The following is a 19,888-nucleotide window of genomic DNA, read 5'->3' as shown; positions in this document are numbered from 1 at the left end:
TACCGGTGCAGAGTCAATGTGTGGGGGAACAGGTTAGTCAAGGTCGATACAACTTGATTAGAGTCCACCTGTGGCCAATTCAATTGTTAGGACATGATTTAGAAAGAAACCCACCTGTCCCACAATGTCAGTCAGTTGAGAGGTCTTGGAACACTAATCGTAAAGAAGGTTGAGTTTGCTTCGTTTATTGTGTAAGTAATTCATTGTACAGGACAAACTAACCAAAAATCTAAGAAACTGGAAATCCTTGAGAAAGCGATTAAAAGGTTCTTGGATCTCCAGGACTTCACAGTCAGTATACTCAATTGAACTGTTGGCGATAGCAGTTGCGCTCCAGTGGGTGGGGGACATTCAACCTGTCAGAATTATAGTATGCTCAGATTCCCTGTCTCTATTGAATAGTTTATCATCCGGCAAATCTAACAGGAGTGACTTACTATTGGAGGCATTAATGTTATTATGGTGAATTGAGGGACTGGGTGTACTGTAGTAGTGAGATTATGTTGGGTCCAAGCCCTTTTGGGTGTGGAAGGGAATGGCCATCGGTTCTACAACTTTTAAACAGGCTTTAAAATGACTTGATCATTTTCCACTGGGTAGAGGTGAGGCCAAATGTAACAACAGAGCCGTTTTGATAGATGTGTGGCAGAAGAGATGGGACTCTGAGTCCAAGGGCTGGCATTTATATGTCCTCAAAAGAAAAGGTTGGTGGACCAAGATTCAAAGGTCAGAATAAAGAGGTGGTGTTTGCTTGATTGTACCTAGGACCTTGTACATTGAACTTGTCATTACAACTGGTTGGCAAGCATGTGTATGGTAGTTGAAACGGTGGCGCATGTTATATTGTTGTATAGTATGTTGAAGAGAGGGAAAGATTTAAGTGTAGGGGGGGTTGGAAGGGATTTGGGGGAGGGTCTGTTAGTAGGGCTCTTTTTATTTTCTCAGATGTACTGAGTTAGGTAGAAGGACTTAGAAATGTGGAGATGTTATAAGCTGTGATTGACACAGTCCAGCACAGTAGGTGGTGGCATGCACCTTTTAATATTTGTTTGCAGACTGCCATTATATAATCGGATTTTGCAGCTGAAACATTGCAGGGAATACTGTCTGAAGATGCTCCCCCTCTCAGGCCCCAGAGCCTGTGTGGGAGCTGAGTACATTTGACCAAGTGAAGGAGTACATTTTTGTTTTGTGAGAATACTAGCGCTCTGTTCGAATACCCATACTGTATACTATCAGTTCATTTTAGTATACTGTAGATGAATGGTGTCTTTTCAGTTGCGTGTACTAGCGTTTGCCTGTGTACTGGAAGTTGATGCTGTTGCTATGCAATCTCTTGTTAGCATAACAAATTACTAGCTAGACTTGTGTTTGGCACTCCATATTGAATTTACAGAGTGCGCTCTGGGCGTTCGTAAATTCATGGTGTTGTCAGATTGTCCGTTCATAAATTCGAAGTGCTTTGATCCGAGTGAGTCAGGCTTTCTGACTCTCAACGGCACTGTAAATAAGAATTTGTTCTTAACTGACTTGCCAACTAAAATAAAGGTAAATTCAAGCACCCAAGCTAACTTGCTAGCTACTTCCAGAAACAAATGAGAACCTCACTCGTGACTATTTTACTCGCCCTAGCAGAGCTGGTTAGGCTGTTTTCATGTTATCCAGAGCGTTGGTGACTAACTGTGCTGCTGGAAAAAATTTCATTCGGCTTTTTTGCCAAGGTTTACTGACAATTGCCACATTCAACGAGTGAGCATTCGTAAATTCATCAGTTATTCTGAGCTCTGGCACCGTCAGAGGAGAGTGCTCTGAAATCGGACTAGATAGCCAGTGAATTTACGAACACACCTGAACCACTATACCACTTAGCTAAGCTATGAATGACGTGAATAATCGAGTCAATAAATGTTGGGTAGATTGCATGAAGTAAATATACTGTTAAGTTCGATGTATTAGTAGCCAACTAACATTAGTAGGTAGCTAACATACCTGGTACATACTGCTGTAATGCTATGCGGTTCGTAAGGATAGCGTAGCTAACAAATTGTTTGCCAACACAATGTGTAACTTATTTGAAAAGTCTTTAATTTATTACATTGCTCAACATTTTCTTAACATTTGTCATAATTAGTTAAAGCAATGAATTTGAATCCGCTCGTCAGACTTCTGCTGCATATTTTCCGCCATTTTCTTCAAATCTGAAAATGTTGTGAAGCTACGCCTATTTCTGAAGAATTGCATTATGGGCCCCAAAAGCACTGAAATGGTGTCCATATCACTAACTATATCCATACTCTGACCACTAAGCATACTACATACTCAATTTACATCACACATAGTATGATTAGTGCGGTTAGTATGAGTATTATAAACGAATAACCTTGCTTCTTTTAATTTCTTTTCCTTTTTTTTTTGTTGAACTATGTTTTCATCCCACCAAGTGGTGGCAATACACCTTTTTGGATATAGTCTCCCAATAAAACCTTGAAGAACCACCTAGGTCCAACAGTGCATGTCAGAGCAGAAACAAAGTCCAAGGAATTGTCCGTAGATCTCCGAGATATATAATTGTATAAAGGTATATCTGGGGAAGGGTATAAAACAATTTATAGTGTTAAATGTTTCCAATAGCACAGTGGTCTCCATCTTTTGAGAAATTGAAGAAATATGGAACTACCCAGACTCTGCCTCGAGCTGACCTAACTGGGCAAGAAGACCCTTGGTCGGGGAGGAGACCAAGAACCCAATGACCACTCTGACAGAAGGTTAGAGTTCCTTGGCTAAGATGGGAGAACCTGCCGGCAGGACAATGGTTTCTACAGCACTTTACCAATCTGGCCTTTATGGGAGGATGGCCAGATGTAAGCCACTCCTGAGAAAAAGGCACATGACCACATGCCTGGAGTTTGCAAAAAGGCACACATGAAAGACTTCAAGCATAAGGCAAAAGATTCAGTGGTCTAATAAGACAAATGTATCTCTTTGGCCTGAATGCAAAGCACTATGTCTGGAGAACTGGGCACAGCTCATCACCCGTCTAACACCATCCCTACTGTGAAGCATGGTGGTGGCAGCATCATGCAACTGGGGATGCTTTTCAGCAGCAGGGACTGCGAGACTGGAAGGGATATACTATTGTCATTTACTGCCGTCATTGCTGGAAGTCAATACATTGGAGATGCCAATGAGGCATTTAAAAAAAAAAAAAAACGTTTTATTTAGACCTTTTTTGGAAGTACATACCGGCCCTGATGGCAGTAAATGGCGATAGTTGCTATTCAAAACTCCATATTTGGTGAGTAACGAACGTATTTTAACATTTACGTTTTAAGCTGGCCAATGGCAAGTTGAATGGATGCTTCCTGGGCTTAAAGGAGATTCACCTTATCCACATCTCCTGCAGGGCCAGATTCTGGTTCAAGAGACTAACCAAGACCAGGAAGCGGGAATTTTGAGTCCTGCTGCTAATTCTGCCAACTAGGCTAGGTTTGTGATTGTCAGGTAGACTACAGTGACCAAAAGAGAAACAGGGGACACTGGTCAGAGAATATTTCATAAGCCTAACCTACCTGACCATCTTATAACATTTTGGTCAATCTGCATGACCACCTGTTCTTAAGAGACAGTTTGGGCAGAGCCCTCTGGCCCTCAGGGTTGTCTGGCTGAGTATCGAGTATTTTAAAAACCCTTTGGCATGATTGGAAGGAAGACTCATAACCAGTGCCCTGTTTTGAGTTATCCTCGAGGTAGTAACGTGACCCCAAAAAATGAGTTTGACAATAAAAAAAAGATGGGTTCAAACACACCCAGATGCCAGTAGCCTTTTTAAAAGCTTTTTTTTCTATGTTTTTTTTATGAATGGCTTTGTTTGCAGTAGTCAATAGCTAAACCAAGCACATGCATCAACATAGAAGATAGAGCCACAATGCATATTAGTGCAGTGGAAATGGCAAAATGTAGATATGCTAATCATGTCCAACAGCCAAGCTCAACCTCTTTTTTTTCATAATACCAAATCATCAACTTACATCCCTACATCAAACATGTCTAACAAAACACAGATACAAACAAGAAATACTAAATACATACACCACCGTTCAAAAGTTTGGGGTCACTTAGAAATGTCCTTGTTTTTGAAAGGAAAGCATTTTTATAGTGTAGACATTGTTAAATGGTGTAAATTACTATTGTAGCTGGAAAGGCTTATCTTTAAAAAAAAAATGGAATACCTACAGGGGCGTACAGAGGCCCTTTGTCAGCAACCATCACTCCTGTGTTCCAATGGCACGTTGTGTTAGCTAATCCAAGTTTATAATTTTAAAAGGCTAATTGATCATTAGAAAACCCTTTTGCAATTGTTAGCACAACTGAGAGCTGTTTGAATCTGGAGCATCAGTATTTGTGCGTTCAATTACAGGCTCAAAATGTCCAAAGATAAAGAACCTTCATCTGAAACTCATTAGTCTATTGTTGTTCTGAGAAAAGAAAGGCTATTCCATGTGAGAAAATGCCAAGAAATGGAAGATCTCGTACAACGCTGTGTACTACTCTCTTACAGAACTGGTGATTTGTGGGTACTATTTAATGAAGCTGCCAGTTGTGGACTTGTGAGGCGTCTGTTTCTCAAACTAGACACTAATGTACTTGTCCTCTTACTCAGTTGTGCACCAGGGCTTCCCAGTCCTCTTTCTATTCTGGTTAGAGCCAGTTTGTGCTGTTCTGTGAAGGGAGTAGTACACAGCGTTGTACGAGATCTTAAGTAAGTTTGGCATTTTCTTGCATGGAATAGCCTTCATTTCTCAGAACAAGAATAGACTGATGTTTCAGAATGAAGTTCTTTGTTTCTGGCCATTTTGAGCCTGTAATTGAACCCACAAATGCTGATACTCAACTAGTCTAAAGAAGGACAGTTTTTTTTATTTTTTATTAGCCCAAGTTTTCAGCTGTGCTAACATAATTGCAAAAGGGTTTTCTAATGATCAATTAGCCTTTTAAAATTATAAACTTGGATTAGCTAACACAACATTCCATTGGAACACTGGAGTGACGGTTGCTGATAATGGGCATATGTAGATATTCCATTAAAAAAGCTGCTTTCAGCTACAATAGTCATTTACAACATTAACAATGTCTACACTGTATTTCGGATCGATTTCATGTTATTTTCATGGACAAGTATTTGGCATTTTCTTTAAAAAAAACTAACATTTAAGTGACCCCAACTTTTGACTGGTAGTGTACACGCAGAAAAAGAAAGTCCTCTCACTGTCAATTGCGTTTATTTTCGGCAAACTTAACGTGTAAATATTTGTATGAACATAAGATTCAACAACTGAGACATAAACTGAAAAAGTTCCACAGACAACTAACAGAAATTGAATGTGTCCCTGAACAAAGGGGGGGTCAAAAGTAACAGTCAGTATCTGGTGTGGCCACCAGCTGCATTAAGTACTGCAGTGCATCTCCTCCTCATGGACTAAACCAGATTTGCCAGTTCTTGCTGTGAGATGTTACCCCACTCTTCCACCAAGGCACCTGCATGTTCCCGGACATTTCTGGGGGGAATGGCCCTAGCCCTCACCCTCCGATCCAACAGGTTCCAGACGTGCTCAATGGGATTGAGATCCGGGTTCTTCGATGGCCATGGCAGAACACTGACATTCCTGTCTTTCAGGAAATCCCGCACAGAACGAACGGTATGGCTGGTGGCATTGTCATGCTGGAGGGTCATGTCAGGATGAGCCTGCAGGAAGGGTACCACATGAGGGAGGAGGATGTCTTCCCTGTAACGCACAGCATTGAGATTGCCTGCAATGACAACAAGCTCAGTCCGATGATGCTGTGACACATCGCCCCAGACCATAACGGACCCTCCCCCTCCAAATCGATCCCGTTCCAGAGTACAGGCCTCGGTGTAACGCTCATTCCTTCGATGATAAACACGAATCTGACCATCACCCCTGGTGAGACAAAACTGCGACACGTCTGTGAAGAGCACTTTTTGCCAGTCCTGTCTGGTCCAGTGACGGTGGGTTTGTGCCCATAGGTGACGTTGTTGCCGGTGATGTCTGGTGAGGACCTGCCTTACAACAGGCCTACAAGCCCTCAGCCTATTGCGGACAGTCTGAGCACCGATGGGGAGATTGTGCGTTCCTGGTGTAACTCGGGCAGTTGTTGCCATCCTGTACCTGTCCCGCAGGTGTGATGTAAATGTAATGTTCGGATGTACCGATCCTGTGCAGATGTTGTTACATGTGGTCTGCCACTGTGAGGACGATTAGCTTTCCGTCCTGTCTCCCTGTAGCGCTGTCTTAGGCATCTCACAGTACGGACATTGCAATTTATTGCCCTGGCCACATCTGCAGTCCTCATGCCTCCTTGCAGCATTCCTAAGGCATGTTCACGCAGATGAGCAGGGACCCTGGGCATCTTTCTTTTGGTGTTTTTCAGAGTCTGTAGAAAGGCCTCTTTTAGTGTCCTAAGTTTTCATAACTGTGACCTTAATTGCCTACCGTCTGTAAGCTGTCAGTGTCATAACGACCGTTCCACAGGTGCACGTTCATTAATTGTTTGGTTCATTGAACACGCATGGGAAACAGTGTTTTAAACTCTTTACATTGAAGATCTGTGAAGTTATTTGGATTTTTACAAATTATCTTTGAAAGACAGAGTACTGAAAGGGACGTTTTTCTTTTATTGCTGAGTTTGTTTTTTACAAAATACAATTCTAGTGCAATTTGTATTCACTCAGAAAAATCTCTGATTTAAGGAAGATATTATTTTTGTTATTCACTAGGGATAATGTCTTAAAGATGATTCAATCAAAAATATTTGCAATTTTGGTATAGAATTCTGGAATTTGTCTTGTTTAAAGCAACAAGAATAAAAATAAATCACAATCATTTAGATGATCTTGTTATCATTGCAATAGTCACATATATCATTTGTCAACAACATGGGTGGTGTTCAAAAAGGTAAACAAGTATTCTGCAAGATTTTTCCCAAAAATATATCATAGATTCACATTCATAGAACAAGTGAGTCAAACGTTCACTTTTTCGCAGATGTCATCAATAGCCACAAATTTGGACAACACAGAATTACATGGATATATCTTATGTACAATCTTAAAGTGCACTTCCTTAAATTTGTTTGCTATACAATATTTGTAATGTATCAACCAAGCTTTTTTTCCAGACAATGTCAGGAGTAAGCATGTTCCAGAAAAAAAATTTCTCTAGGCATAAATTGGTTCCGGAACATTTGCTTTATGTACGTATTACAACACGATTTTTCAAGTAAGCCTATACCTTCCAAACTGAGCTCTGTATAAACTCTGTGATCATCACCAAAGCTAAAATTAGTTTAAGCTCCCCCTCCCTGTAGCCAAAGAAGGAGGGGTCATGACGTCAGCAATACTGCCTTTTATGGTACAGTTTTAATTTGCTTCGTACCTTTTCTCTTCCTGTTGAATTCTACTCAGGCATCGTGTTATATCGGGATATCGCTCTTACTCAGGTAAATACCGCAACATAATAACAATTCAATGTGAAATAGAACATGCGCATAGTCTGTTGGTTATTAGCCTACATTTAAACTCTATCATCACTTTAGCCGGCAGCCTCCCGCATTTCCTTCCATTGTCTGCAATAGCCGTGTTTATGTAGTCTATAATCAATTGATTTTTATATTTTTTTTTAAATGATCGAAATAGTCAAGTTAGACAGGGGTCAAGTAATGGGTCTCGAAACGGATTACACCGTCTATTTCAACGTGATTGATTCTAAATTCCCTTAGGTAGTGATCGGTCGTCACTAGTTACCACAGCAACAAAGTCATAAACCTCGCCTATTTCTACAATTTCTCTTCTTAAAATGTGACTTTAACCCAAACCACACTGCTAATTTTTGCTTAACCTTACATTTAGACAAAGGGCGTTTTTTGTCTTCATGAATTGTTACGATACAGCCCATTTTGACTTTGCGGCTGTGGTAAATGGGTTAAACCCTACTGATCCCAGCTAGCCTACTTCCGCATTGATAGTCCTTTTTTTAACCTTTATTTAACTAGGCAAGTCAGTTAAGAACAAATTCTTATTTACAATGACGGCCTAGGAACAGTGGGTTAGCTGCCTTGTTCAGGGGCAGAACGATAGATTTTTACCTTTTCAGCTTGGGGATTAGATCTAGCAACCTTTCATTTACTTGGCCCAATGCTCTAACCACTAGGCTACCTGCCGCACCACTTTTTATATGGAAGGCAATTTTGTTGCAGCTTGTTACAATGTGAAACTGACTTGTTTCTGCTGCTGCGTAGGCTACATTTTTGCGAAACGGCACACCTTTATAATACTGTGATGGTGTATCCTGTCTTAATCAGGTGCCCTTTTATCCTATAATACATTACAATGGATGTTATGACACAAATGTCTACATTATGACACCCCCTCTCCCTTGCTGTTGTTTCTGGGAATGCCCATATAATATTGGCATGTGACACTTACATTTTGTTACACTTCTAGTGGCAATGAACGTCCAACATGAAGTATCTCTGCTTGTTGGAGAGATCCAACGGCTTGGCAGTAAAAGTAAGTATAGTCTTGTATTACAGTGCACTTTGCTTATAACCAATGCAATAGGGGTTGCCCTATTGACCGGGGCAAGTGACCCGAGTTGTCACAAGTTGAGCCTGCTCTGAGGTTGCTCCATTAGGCAGGTGACTATTATTTAGATTTTTTTTTTTTTACTTATAACCAAAATGCTAATAATTCCAGTAGTCTGGTCCTTCTAGTTCCGTATGTGAAGATGAAAATAGATACTTAATTCAGGCAAGTGATCATAATCTTCAGGCGTCCTTTCAGACCTTAATGTCAATCCCAAGGATGAAACCAACCGGATGAAGTGCTTAATCAATGTACTTTGCAAGACAATCTGTTTATAATAATCAAATCAGCAGGGATAGGTGGCGGGATTCCTGTAATAGAGGTTGTGCTGTAATCTGAAACTTCTACAATTCTCTCCAAATAGGGTGTGTGGACTTTTTTTCTTCTTTCCCCCCAGCTAAATTCTAACTAGTGCTGAGCCATTAACCACATTTTCAGGGGGGTTTCGGTTATTGAACAACACATTTCCAACGTTGGTTCAATTACTTGAATTCCATTTAGTTTCTCTAGAGAGAAATCAAATCATGAGAAATTAAGTCAAGAAGTACAGTGTATGGGATGCTGGTCCAAAGGGAGTTGTAGTTTTCATTTAAGCAACATTTCAACCTATACTGAACAGAAATATAAATGCAACAATTTAAAAGATTTCTGAGTTACAGTTCATATATGGAAATCAGTCAATGGAAATAAATTTGAGGCCTTTATCTATGGATTTCAGATGACTGGGCAGGGGTGGAGCCAGGGTTGGGTATGGGAGGGATAGGCCCAGCCACTGGGGAGCCAGGCCCAGCCAATCAGAATTCGTTTTTTTTCTTCCCACAAATGGGCATTATTATAGACACAAATACTCCTCAGTTTCATCAGCTGTCTGGGTGGCTTGTCTCAGACAATCTCGCAGTTGAAGAATCTGGATGTGGAGGTCCAGGGCTGGCGTGGGTACAGGTGGTCTGTGGCTGTGAGGTCGTTTGGATGTAGTGCCAAATTCTCTAAAATGACATTGGCTTATGGTACAGAAATTAACATTGAAATTATTTGGAAACAGGTCTGGTGGATATTCCGGCAGTAAGCATGCCAATTGCATGCTCCCTCCACTTCAGACATCTGTGGCATTGTGTGATACAACGGAACATTTTAGTGGCCTTTTCTTGTCCCCAGCACAAGATGCACCTGTGTAATGATTATGCTGTTTAACACAGCTTCTTGATATACCACACCTGTCAGGTGGCTGGATTACCTTGGCAAAGGAGAAATGCTCATTAACAGAGTAGTAAACAAATTGTGTGCACAACATTTGAGAGAAATAAGCTTGTGCATATGGAGAATTTCTGATATTTTATTTCAGCTCATGAAACATGGGACCAACACCTTACATGTTGCGTTTTATATTTTTGTTCAGTATAGTTTAGTGCCGAAAGTGGTAATTAACTGCAATGACCATAATCCATTGCACCTGTTCTTTACCGGCTCAGACACAGATGCAGTTGTTGATAAACTACCCAATTGTCATACTTGAGTAAAAGTAAAGATACCTTAATAGAAAATGACTCAGTAAAATACTAGTGTCAAAGTATTTGGTTTAAATATACTTAAGTATCAAAAGGGAAAAGTATAAATAATTTCAAATTTGTATAGCCAAACCTTTAGTGAGTCCACCAGATCAGAGGCAGTAGGGATGACCAGGGATGTTCTTTTGATAAGTGTGTGAGATGGACAATTTTCCTGTCAAAATGTAAAGAGCACTTTTGGGTGTCAGGAGTAAAAAGTACATTATTTTCTTTAGGAACGTGGTAAAGTAAAAGTTGTCAAATATAAATCGTAAAGTATAGATACCCCAAAAATGACTTAAGTAGTATTTTTACTTAAATACTTTACACCACTGCTTTTATGCCTGTTTGTTTAGATGCACACAGACCCCATACGCCACCATATGAGAGAGAGACAACCCAAAGACGAGAGAGAGAGAGAGTTCTTGAAAGTATGCCTGATCTACTTTGAAGAACTAGTCAAATGATTTCTTCAGAGAGCAGCATACTTAGGCAGGCTTGCCTAGCTTAATGGAGTGACTAAAGACAGTAGCCTATAGTATGGGAAGAACAGAATTGTCTGGCTGCCTGAGATGAGATGACGACTTTAAGTAAAGAGAAATTATAAAGCCATCAATTAAAACGTTGCGTAGAGGCATGTTTGTTCTATATAACATTTCTATCCAAAATGTTGTCCTGTTGAATGCTCCCCTGGTTCAAGGGCTTGGTGGATAGTTGAGTTCATTAGCACTGGGGTGGAACCAAAGTCTGCATACCATGTGGATCCCCAGCACCATCATGTAATTAATGAGATCCATAATTAATTGGTGCACTGAAAGTAAGCCTGTTTTGTCTTCATTTGGACACCAACTTTATCCTCTGGCAGTGGAGCATCCAGTTTGTGAACTCATCTCAGACTTTTCCAAATAACCACCCCATATTAGCTCCACTACCTCATGCTCTCTCCTGCTGTTGAAAATCCCCTGGCTTTAATTCCTTGTTTACAGAGCCATGCATCCCCCTTATTTGCTCCTCAGCTGCCGCAGCCTATTTGGGAATGGCTAGTTTCAGTGTCATCCCCTGCCAATACTGTGCAGTGCTAGAGGAAACACTAAACATATGGTACCAGTCAAAAGTTTGGACACCTACTCATTCAAGGGTTTTTCTTTATTTTGACTTATCTACATTGTAGAATAATAGTGACGACATCAAAACTATGAAATAACCTGGAATCATGTAGTAACCAAAAAAGTGTTAAATCAAAATATATTTCAGATTCTTCAAAGTAGCCACCCTTTGCCTTGATGACAGCTCTGCACACTTGGCATTCTCTCAACCAGATTCACCTGGAATGCTTTTCCAACAGCCTTGAAGGAGTTCCCACAAATGCTGAGCACTTGTTGGCTGCTTTTCTTTCACGCTGCGGTCCAACTCATCCCAAACCATCTCCATTGGTGAGATGAATTTTAAATAAATCAGACAGTCACCAGCAAAGCGCCCCCACACTATCACACTTCCTCCATGTTTCACGGTGGGAACCACACATGCGGAGGTCATCCGTTCACCTACTATGCGTCTCACAAAGACACCAAAATCTCAAATTTGGACTCATCAGACCAAAAGACAGATTTCCACTGTTCTAATGTCCATTGCTCGTGTTTCTTGGCCCAAGCAAGTTTCTTCTTATTGGTGTCCTTTTGTGGTTTCTTTGCAGCAATTTGACCATGAAGGCCTGATTTCACGCTGTCTCCTCTGAACAGTTGATGTTGATATGTCTGTTACTTGAACTCTGAAGCATTTATTTGGGCTGCAATTTCTGAGGTGCAGTTAATTCTAATTAACTCATCCTCTGCAGCAGAGGTAACTCTTTCCAGATTGACTGACCTTCATGTCTTCAAATAATGATAGGACTGTCGTTTCTCTTTGCTTATTTGAGCTGCTCTTGCCATAATATGGACTTGGTATTTAACCAAATAGGGCTATCTTCTGTATACCAACCCCACCTTGTCACAACACAACTGATTGGTTGAAACGCATTAAGAAGGATATACATTCCACAAATTAACTTTTAACAAGGCACACCTTTTTAATTGAAATTTATTCCAGGTGACTACCTCATGAAGCTGGTTGAGAGTGTGCAAAGGGTGGCTACTTTGAAGAATCTCAAATATAAAATATTTCGATTTTAACCGTTTTTTGGGGGGAAGGGTTACTACATGATCCCATATGTTATTTCATAGTTTTGATGTTTTTGCCAACATTATTCTACAATGTAGAATATAAAGAAACCCTTGAATGAGTAGGTGTGTCCAAACATTTGACCGGTATTGTTTATGTAAAAAATAATAACAAATATTGAAGGAATACAGGATTCTTTTTAATACTACCTTGCCTTGTTTTACAGATGCAGATGGACAAACTTGTGTAAAATTTGGTGTCCTGTTCAATGACGATAGGTGCGCAAATATCTTTGAGGCTTTGGTTGGGACTCTGAGGGCTGCCAAGAGGAAGAAGATCATCGCATTTGAAGGGGAGCTGCTCCTGCAAGGTGTCCATGACAATGTTGACATCACACTCCTACAAGAATGAAGCTGATGGCTATCGTTATTCAGATGAAAAGTCAAGTTTCTTTGAGGCGTTACTATTACATCTACCAACCAGGGATCACAAATCAACATTTTGATACATTTCTAGGACTACAAATGTACAGGCTGAGAATGTAACATTTTGTATACCACATTAGGAGAATATTGTTCATAAGGAGTATATTCTAGGGGATGAAATACACTTAGATGTTTTAGGAAACAAATTACCTTACAGGAATCACCAAATGGCAACTTCATTTATTGTTTACATGGTCATTTTGGTACCTCTTGTGGACCCCCTTAGAACAACTAAGATGGCAGTGCTTCAAGAGAGGCTTTTGCACATATAGATTTTTTATTTTATTCATGCTAATGTTAAGCATTTGAGTATGTAATATTCAAGCTTTTATATGTTTGCAAGACTGTCTTTTCTCTATCGACCACTCACAAACCTTTGCCTTTGCTATAACCAAGGGGGATTAAGCCAATGGATTTCCTGTGTGATTCTTAGTATTTAATTACAGGGTGATTTGTGCCAAATAAAAATTTGGTTTTGTAATGTTCCTCAGGACCAAATGTGTTAAACTGACCTTTGAAATTAGACTCGTTATTTAGAATATAAGTTTGCCTCATTCCAGATACAGTGTTGTATATTATGCAAGCATAGAATATTCTTTAATAAGAGACATATTGATAAAGTACTTAATGTTGTAGATGGATAGAAATGATGTATAAGATGTTCTCTATTTTACAGGCTAGGGAGTTGTAGAGCACATTTCTATATCTGCAACATGTATGTTGTGACTTACTTAATGTGCCCCATATCATGAATACGATTCTTTCATCAAATTATGTGTGGGTCACCATGAACTGTGAATATAGGCTTATCATGCATAGTGTTAATGTTCAAAGAAGATACACAATGCTTAGTATTGTGTCCTGGTAGGAAATACATTTGAAACTTGACATGGGAAGCAATAGTAACTCTTCAAAAAAAATGGTTTAACAAGAAAAAGTTAACAGGTGACAAATTGAGCACAATGCATGTATGATCATCAAAGTGCAGTTCCTTTCCAAAGTCCAAATTATTGACTTATATTGACAATAATATATTCCAAAGAAAGCGTTCTGAGGATGAAATACTCATTTAATAAAGAACAAACCTTCACTTTGCAGCCTGATTATTAAAAAAAGATCTATTGGCTCCATACAACAGATGTATTGCATACTGAATGGTCATGTGTGTGTGTATATATATTTTTGTAACCTTATGCTGTGCTATTTAACATCGCATTCTAACTATATTGTATTATTGAAGAAAATGTGAATGTCTATATTGTGAAAAGGACAGTAGGCTATACTACTACCAGCCTATTAAGTCTACACTGATGACTGCACTTTTAGACGTAATTATTAGATAGCTGACAATGCCATAGAAGAGTATGACGTCAATTGTTGCCACAGATAACCCAAAGAAAGCATTGACTTGAACCTGAGGAATTACTTGAGATTTCACTTCCTACCAGGACACTTTACGTGGGACTCCCTTGTTAATTCGAATAATAATTTACAGCAAGGTTCGGGGGGCGGAGCCGTGTTTCGTCATGGCGGCAGGAGGAAAACAGAACAGCGCCTGACGGATCTACATTCAGAGCAGGAATCAAAACAATAAACGGACACGCCTTCTTCGTAGGTTACCTTTGCTGTCACAACTGCATAAACCTGGATGGAGATAATATAGCTGTAAACTACCACCTGCAATCAAGAAGAGAATCATTGCATCTCTCAAGTAGGATTCAAATGGAATCCGCAGAAATGTCAGCCAGCCGTTGATGGGTTGAAAGTATTCATATCTGGATCAGTAAAATGCCCAACCAGAAAAGCAACAAGGGGAAGAGAAATAAAAGGACTAATAGTAGTGGAGATGAACAAGAAAATGGAGCCAGTGCTGCCGCAACAGGAGGAGCACCAGCGGTAACAACAACATTATTAGGGGCTACAGCTGCACCGTTCAACGAGCATAGAAGTGGTAAGAGTGAAATTGTGTCAAAACATGCGTGACCGAAGTTATTGCAATGGATTTTATTGTATTATTGCCTATGAGACAACGTACGCTTTACGGTGCTTCACATTTTGTTGTTATCGACTGTAGGCTTCATAACTCACGCGTTATAGTGTAATTGCCAACGAGCATTATGCATTGATCATTTAATGATGCGTCGACATGGAGCTCTATGCACTGTCATATCACGACGCACACATGTACAGTTTCAGTTGTGGCCTTGTTCATGGGTAGTGCTGGCACCTCACCGCTTGCCTGCTCAAGTTCAACTTAATTTGATACATTGTCGGTATTGTAGCGTCTGTGTCCTGACTCAGATAAAGTAACACAAAAACGATATAAGTAGGCTGTGCATATAGGCTGCATATACATTATAGTTGGCATCAAAGTTATACCAGGCCTAACTTACTATCTGAATGAAACATGAAAATACATGGATTTTGTCATGTAAAACATATTCCGGTCGGCTTTTTATAAACAAAATATTACCAATTAATAAAATGTGATGGGGTAGGCACATAGCTGAACAATGATGGAATTCATTGTACAGAGGCTCAGGTTTATGTTTGAATCACCCTGGCAGCCTGAAGTTGGTGACTCATAATCATGTTGCAGAGGCATAGACTAGTCCTGTTATTCATATTTCATTTTCTTCTTGACTGAACTGAGTTTTGATGCAGGTATAGTTAGGCACATTACAGTGCTTGCATGGGATTGTTTCTGATACACTGTCTAGAAACCATGAGGGCTGAGAGATGACAATGAAGTACAGGAAATGAAAGGAGGAAACTGATCTACCATACCCGCATGCACACACACAGACAGACACACACACACACACACACACACACACACACACACACACACACACACACACACACAGACAGACACACACACAGACACTGAGGGTTTCCCTGTCTGACATGTATTCAGGCACCACTTCTCAGTGATCCATACTCAATAATGATGGCTCTTATGTTGCAAGATAACACAGATCCCATAGCCTTCTTCTTATTATTGAATGTTCACACAGTCCATTACCGTTTTAAAGTTAAATTCCAGACAGGCTGTGCATTGATGTTTGAGTCCTGAATCGTTCAGTAACAGCATAGAATATTGTCAACATTGCAGTCCAAGGAGCTAGTCCTGATAGCATGAACAAAAATCTATTCTGTTTAATATTGTTTTGTTGCTCTGTAATATGTCCAAAGTGAATGTTGTGCCTCAAAGCATGTTTGTTTTTATTTTCAAGTCATATTTTGTATGGAGATGTTATAATATGTTTATGAGTGATGTAGTAACTCTGTTTTGTTTTGTGTGCTGCAGAGGCCCCCTGTGCTACCCCTCTTGTGTGCAGTCTGGCCAGAGACATTGACCTTGACAAGGATGACTATCAACGTGTGGTGTGTAACAGTGATAGCTGCCCTTATGGCAACTGGATGCACTTGCAGTGCTTCTACGAGTGGGAGAGCAGCATCCTGGTCCAATTCAACTGCATTGGAAGGGCCCGCAGCTGGAACGAGAAGCAGTGCCGGCAGAACATGTGGACTAAGAAGGGATACGACCTGGCCTTCCGCTTCTGCTCCTGCCGCTGTGGCCAGGGCCACCTTAAGAAAGACACGGACTGGTACCAGGTGAAGCGCATGACAGACGTGAAGAAGAAGGTGCCTCTGGAGAAGAGTCTAGGGAAGTTGAGCAGCTCAGCTGCAGCTGGAGGGGGTGCATGTGGAGGTGGGCTGGATCCCCCTGATGATCCTAAAAAGGGCAAGCTGCCTGGGGGCAGTAAGCTGGCTCACAGAGCATCCAGTCAGGAGCTGCCTCGCCGACAGTCAGTGGATCGGCAGAACTCTCAGGAGAGGGGTCACGGAGGCCTATTCTGTGGTAGCAGCCTGGGGCCCCGCTCACCCTGTGACTCCCCGGGTCAGTCCCCTCCATCAGGCTTCTCCTTCTTCTCCCCGCCTGCATTCACAGGGCCCCGCAGCTCCCGGCACCTGGGGGAGTTCCTGAAGAATGCGGTGCACATGGAGAGTCACCGGAAGCACATGCTGGCAAGCGGCATGCTGGGTCGCGGTGGCCACCTCGATCACACCATCCTGCCCCTGCCCAGACTCACCCCAGGGGACAACCCAGTGCAGTTCTTGCGGAGGCTGGACCTCACAGAGCTGCTGACCCACATACCCAGACACAAGCTGAACACCTACCATGTCCGTATGGAGGATGACGCCCAGGCGGGCCAGGGAGAGGACCTGAGGAGGTTCATCCTGTCGGCTCTGAGCGCCAGCCACAGGAACATGGTCAACTGTGCCCTGTGCCACCGCACCCTGCCTGTCTTTGAGCAGTTCCCCCTGGTGGACGGGACCCTGTTCCTGAGCCCCTCCAGACACGATGAGATTGAGTACGATGTGCCGTGCCATCTGCAAGGTAGGTCTTTGGAACAATGTCCGTCTCTGAGAAACAGAATTTGAAACACTTAGGCTATCAAAACCAGCAGACTGCAGCAACCATTACGCATGCATCATCTGTATGTTGTGATTGGGTACAAACTTAAATATTGCAAACTGGAAATTACATCATTCTTTTTTAATATTCTATGGACATATTTTCCCACAAACAATCTCCGTTGACCTGTAATTAAAAATTTGAAAATTATTGTCTTGAACCCGAGTTTAAGAAAAATATAACTTTATCGGTAAATTGCACACGTTCCATCTGAAGTTTGACTTTGAGCCCAACCCTGCAGAAAAACACACATACATACAGGTTTTGTAGAGGTGCTGCCCCACTGGGCCCCCAAGAGCTGTTGTTGTTGCCTTGCTCAAGGGCACAACGGCAGGCAATGTCATCTAGAATTTGGTACCGACAGCAACCCTCTGGTTCCCAGCTCACTTCCCAACAGATTTTCCCCCTTTTGACCTGGGATTCAAACTGACAACCCTCCGGTTGCTAGCTCGCCTCTTTTAACCTCTAGTCTACCTGACACCGATATGCTGGTTCCTGTTGTGGTAGAAGAAATGTGGACAGTGAAATGTTCAGGCTTACTGTTGACAGCTGATCAGGCCCCAGGAGTTACAGTATGTTGCTGCAAGCAAATGATTTGGACCACAGCTGTTTCCAGATATGCATGTTTTACTGTATTTCAGAATAACTTGTTTGGTTGTGAATTTTCATAATTGTTATTTTGGTCGGCAAGGGTGTTATCCCTTGCATATATTTGAGATAAGAACACACCATAATAAACCTGGCACAAAATAATTCATTACTTTCATTGAGAACTAAACAAAATTATTATGGCACATGAATGTGATCAAGCATGGCATGCATATCAATCAAGTCAATCTATACTGTTTTCCACAAACAGGTTCTTAGTAGCTATTCACCACATGGATAAGAATTAAATCAGTGGATGAATGCTGTTGCTTTGATCTTCAGGCTTTGTAATGCATGATTATTTTTCACGCTTTAGGGATTATTTGTGGAATCTATTAAACAACCCTATTGTCTCTTGTAAAGGGAGGCTGATGCATCTGTATGCAATATGTGTCGACTGTCTGGAGGGAGTCCACAAAATTGTCTGTATCAAGTGCAAGTCCAGGTGGGATGGGAGCTGGCACCAGTTGGGGACGATGTACACCTACGATATACTGGCAGCCACACCATGTTGTCAGGTAAGTAGGGTATTAGTATTTATCAATATATATTTATTTTTTCTCATGATAAGTTTGAAAGTCACATTTGAGTTAGCATCCAGATGGTCCAGGGGTGTCATTTAAATATGGCAGGCTGCCATAAGGTAGCTTCATGGGCCAAAGTCAGTTAAAAACATCAGGTTTTGTGTTGGGGCTAGATCTCTTCCTATCAAATCGTCTCATTGACATTATGCATGGCAAAGTCGACTACTGCAGATCCATAGCCATTTCCTCTATTTGTACCCTTAGGCCCGTCTGAACTGCAAGCACTGTGGCAAGCCAGTCATAGATGTCAGGGTGGGGATGCAGTACTTCTCAGAGTACAGCAACGTGCAGCAGTGCCCCCACTGTGGGAACCTCGACTACCACTTTGTCAAGCCGTTCTCCTCCTTCAAAGTCTTGGAAGCTTATTGACAAATGTGCATGCATGCTAGTGCTGTTTCTCTTGTTTCTGTTTTTTATCTAGGCAACTTTATTTTTGGCCCTTAAATACTTTTTTCTGGGCTTTAGTTATTGTTTTATTTTTTATGTATAGAAAGAATATGACTCGACTAAAAATGTCCAAGACAGCATCTATATGATTTCAGAAAAAGTTATATTCATAAGACCTACAACGGTCGGAACTGTCTGGCACTTAAAAAGATGAAACACATATACTGTGACAACAAGTGAATGTATCTGTATGCCAAATTTGCTTTTTTACAAAAGGATGACAAATATATAATAAAGGAGAGAAATAAATGTTGCATGCTCTTGTTCATCATAATTGCCAAACAGCAAAGAGTAGGCAGAAATTAGTCAATATAAATTACACTATGAATCTCATTGTTTTTTAAATTTATTTCACCAGTTAAGTTGACTGAGAACACATTCTCATTTCCAGCAACAACCTAGGGAATAGTTACAGGGGAAAGGAAGGGGGATAAATAAGCCAATTGTAAACTGGGGATGATTAGGTGGCCATGATGGTATGAAGGCCAGATTGGGAATTTAGCCAGGACACCAGGGTTAACACCCCTGCTCTTACGATAAGTGCCATGGGATCTTTAGTGACCACAGAGAGTCAGGACACCCATATAACATCCCATCTGAAAGACAGCACCCTACACAGGGCAATGTCCCCAATCACTGCCCTGGGGCATTGGGATATTTCTTTAGACCAGAGGAAAGGGTGCCTCCTACTGGCCCTCCTCCAACACCACTTCCAGAAGCATCTGGTCTCCTATCCAGGGACTGACCAGGACTAACCCTGCTTAGCTTAAAAGCAGGCCAGCAGTGGGATGCTTTAAACATTTTTAGGGTTCCGGACAACGTGACCAGGAAGATTTTAATTGACCAGACATTTCAGAAATGTACTGACCGTCCATATC

The 19,888-nt window shown here is 41.2% G+C and overlaps 2 protein-coding genes across 3 annotated transcripts; both read left to right on the top strand.

Moving 5' to 3' along the window:
- Positions 1–111: 111 nt before the first annotated feature.
- Positions 112–13,938, top strand: abracl (ABRA C-terminal like). Of its 2 annotated transcripts, none has more exons than XM_071413460.1 (3): positions 112–191; positions 8,522–8,587; positions 12,590–13,938. In XM_071413460.1, the coding sequence occupies exons 2-3, from the start codon at positions 8,527–8,529 to the stop codon at positions 12,772–12,774; spliced, it is 246 nt and encodes an 81-aa protein (XP_071269561.1). In that variant the 5' UTR covers positions 112–191; positions 8,522–8,526; the 3' UTR covers positions 12,775–13,938. The 2 variants fall into 2 exon arrangements, with proteins under 2 accessions (XP_071269561.1, XP_071269560.1); XM_071413459.1 differs by lacking the exon at positions 112–191 and adding an exon at positions 7,389–7,518.
- A 430-nt stretch (positions 13,939–14,368) lies between these two features.
- LOC139582944 (headcase protein homolog) lies at positions 14,369–19,264 on the top strand. The gene is made up of 4 exons (XM_071413457.1): positions 14,369–14,799; positions 16,159–17,253; positions 18,343–18,497; positions 18,768–19,264. Exons 1-4 carry the CDS (start codon positions 14,637–14,639, stop codon positions 18,930–18,932), a joined length of 1,578 nt encoding a protein of 525 aa, XP_071269558.1. The 5' UTR covers positions 14,369–14,636; the 3' UTR covers positions 18,933–19,264.
- Positions 19,265–19,888: the final 624 nt, after the last annotated feature.

This window comes from Salvelinus alpinus, chromosome 8 (genome assembly GCF_045679555.1).
Source record: "Salvelinus alpinus chromosome 8, SLU_Salpinus.1, whole genome shotgun sequence".
NCBI classification, from domain to species: domain Eukaryota; kingdom Metazoa; phylum Chordata; class Actinopteri; order Salmoniformes; family Salmonidae; genus Salvelinus; species Salvelinus alpinus.
This window is presented reverse-complemented; position numbering and strand designations above follow the sequence as displayed.

Bases quoted from the DNA above. Each gene is read 5' to 3' on its own strand.
- abracl (XM_071413460.1), top strand. From the start codon at position 8,527: ATGAACGTCCAACATGAAGTATCTCTGCTTGTTGGAGAGATCCAACGG. The intron at 8,588-12,589 runs GTAAGTATAGTC...CTTGTTTTACAG, and splicing joins CCAACGGCTTGGCAGTAAAA to ATGCAGATGGACAAACTTGT.
- LOC139582944 (XM_071413457.1), top strand. From the start codon at position 14,637: ATGCCCAACCAGAAAAGCAACAAGGGGAAGAGAAATAAAAGGACTAAT. The intron at 17,254-18,342 runs GTAGGTCTTTGG...TCTCTTGTAAAG, and splicing joins TGTGCCGTGCCATCTGCAAG to GGAGGCTGATGCATCTGTAT. The intron at 18,498-18,767 runs GTAAGTAGGGTA...TTGTACCCTTAG, and splicing joins CAGCCACACCATGTTGTCAG to GCCCGTCTGAACTGCAAGCA.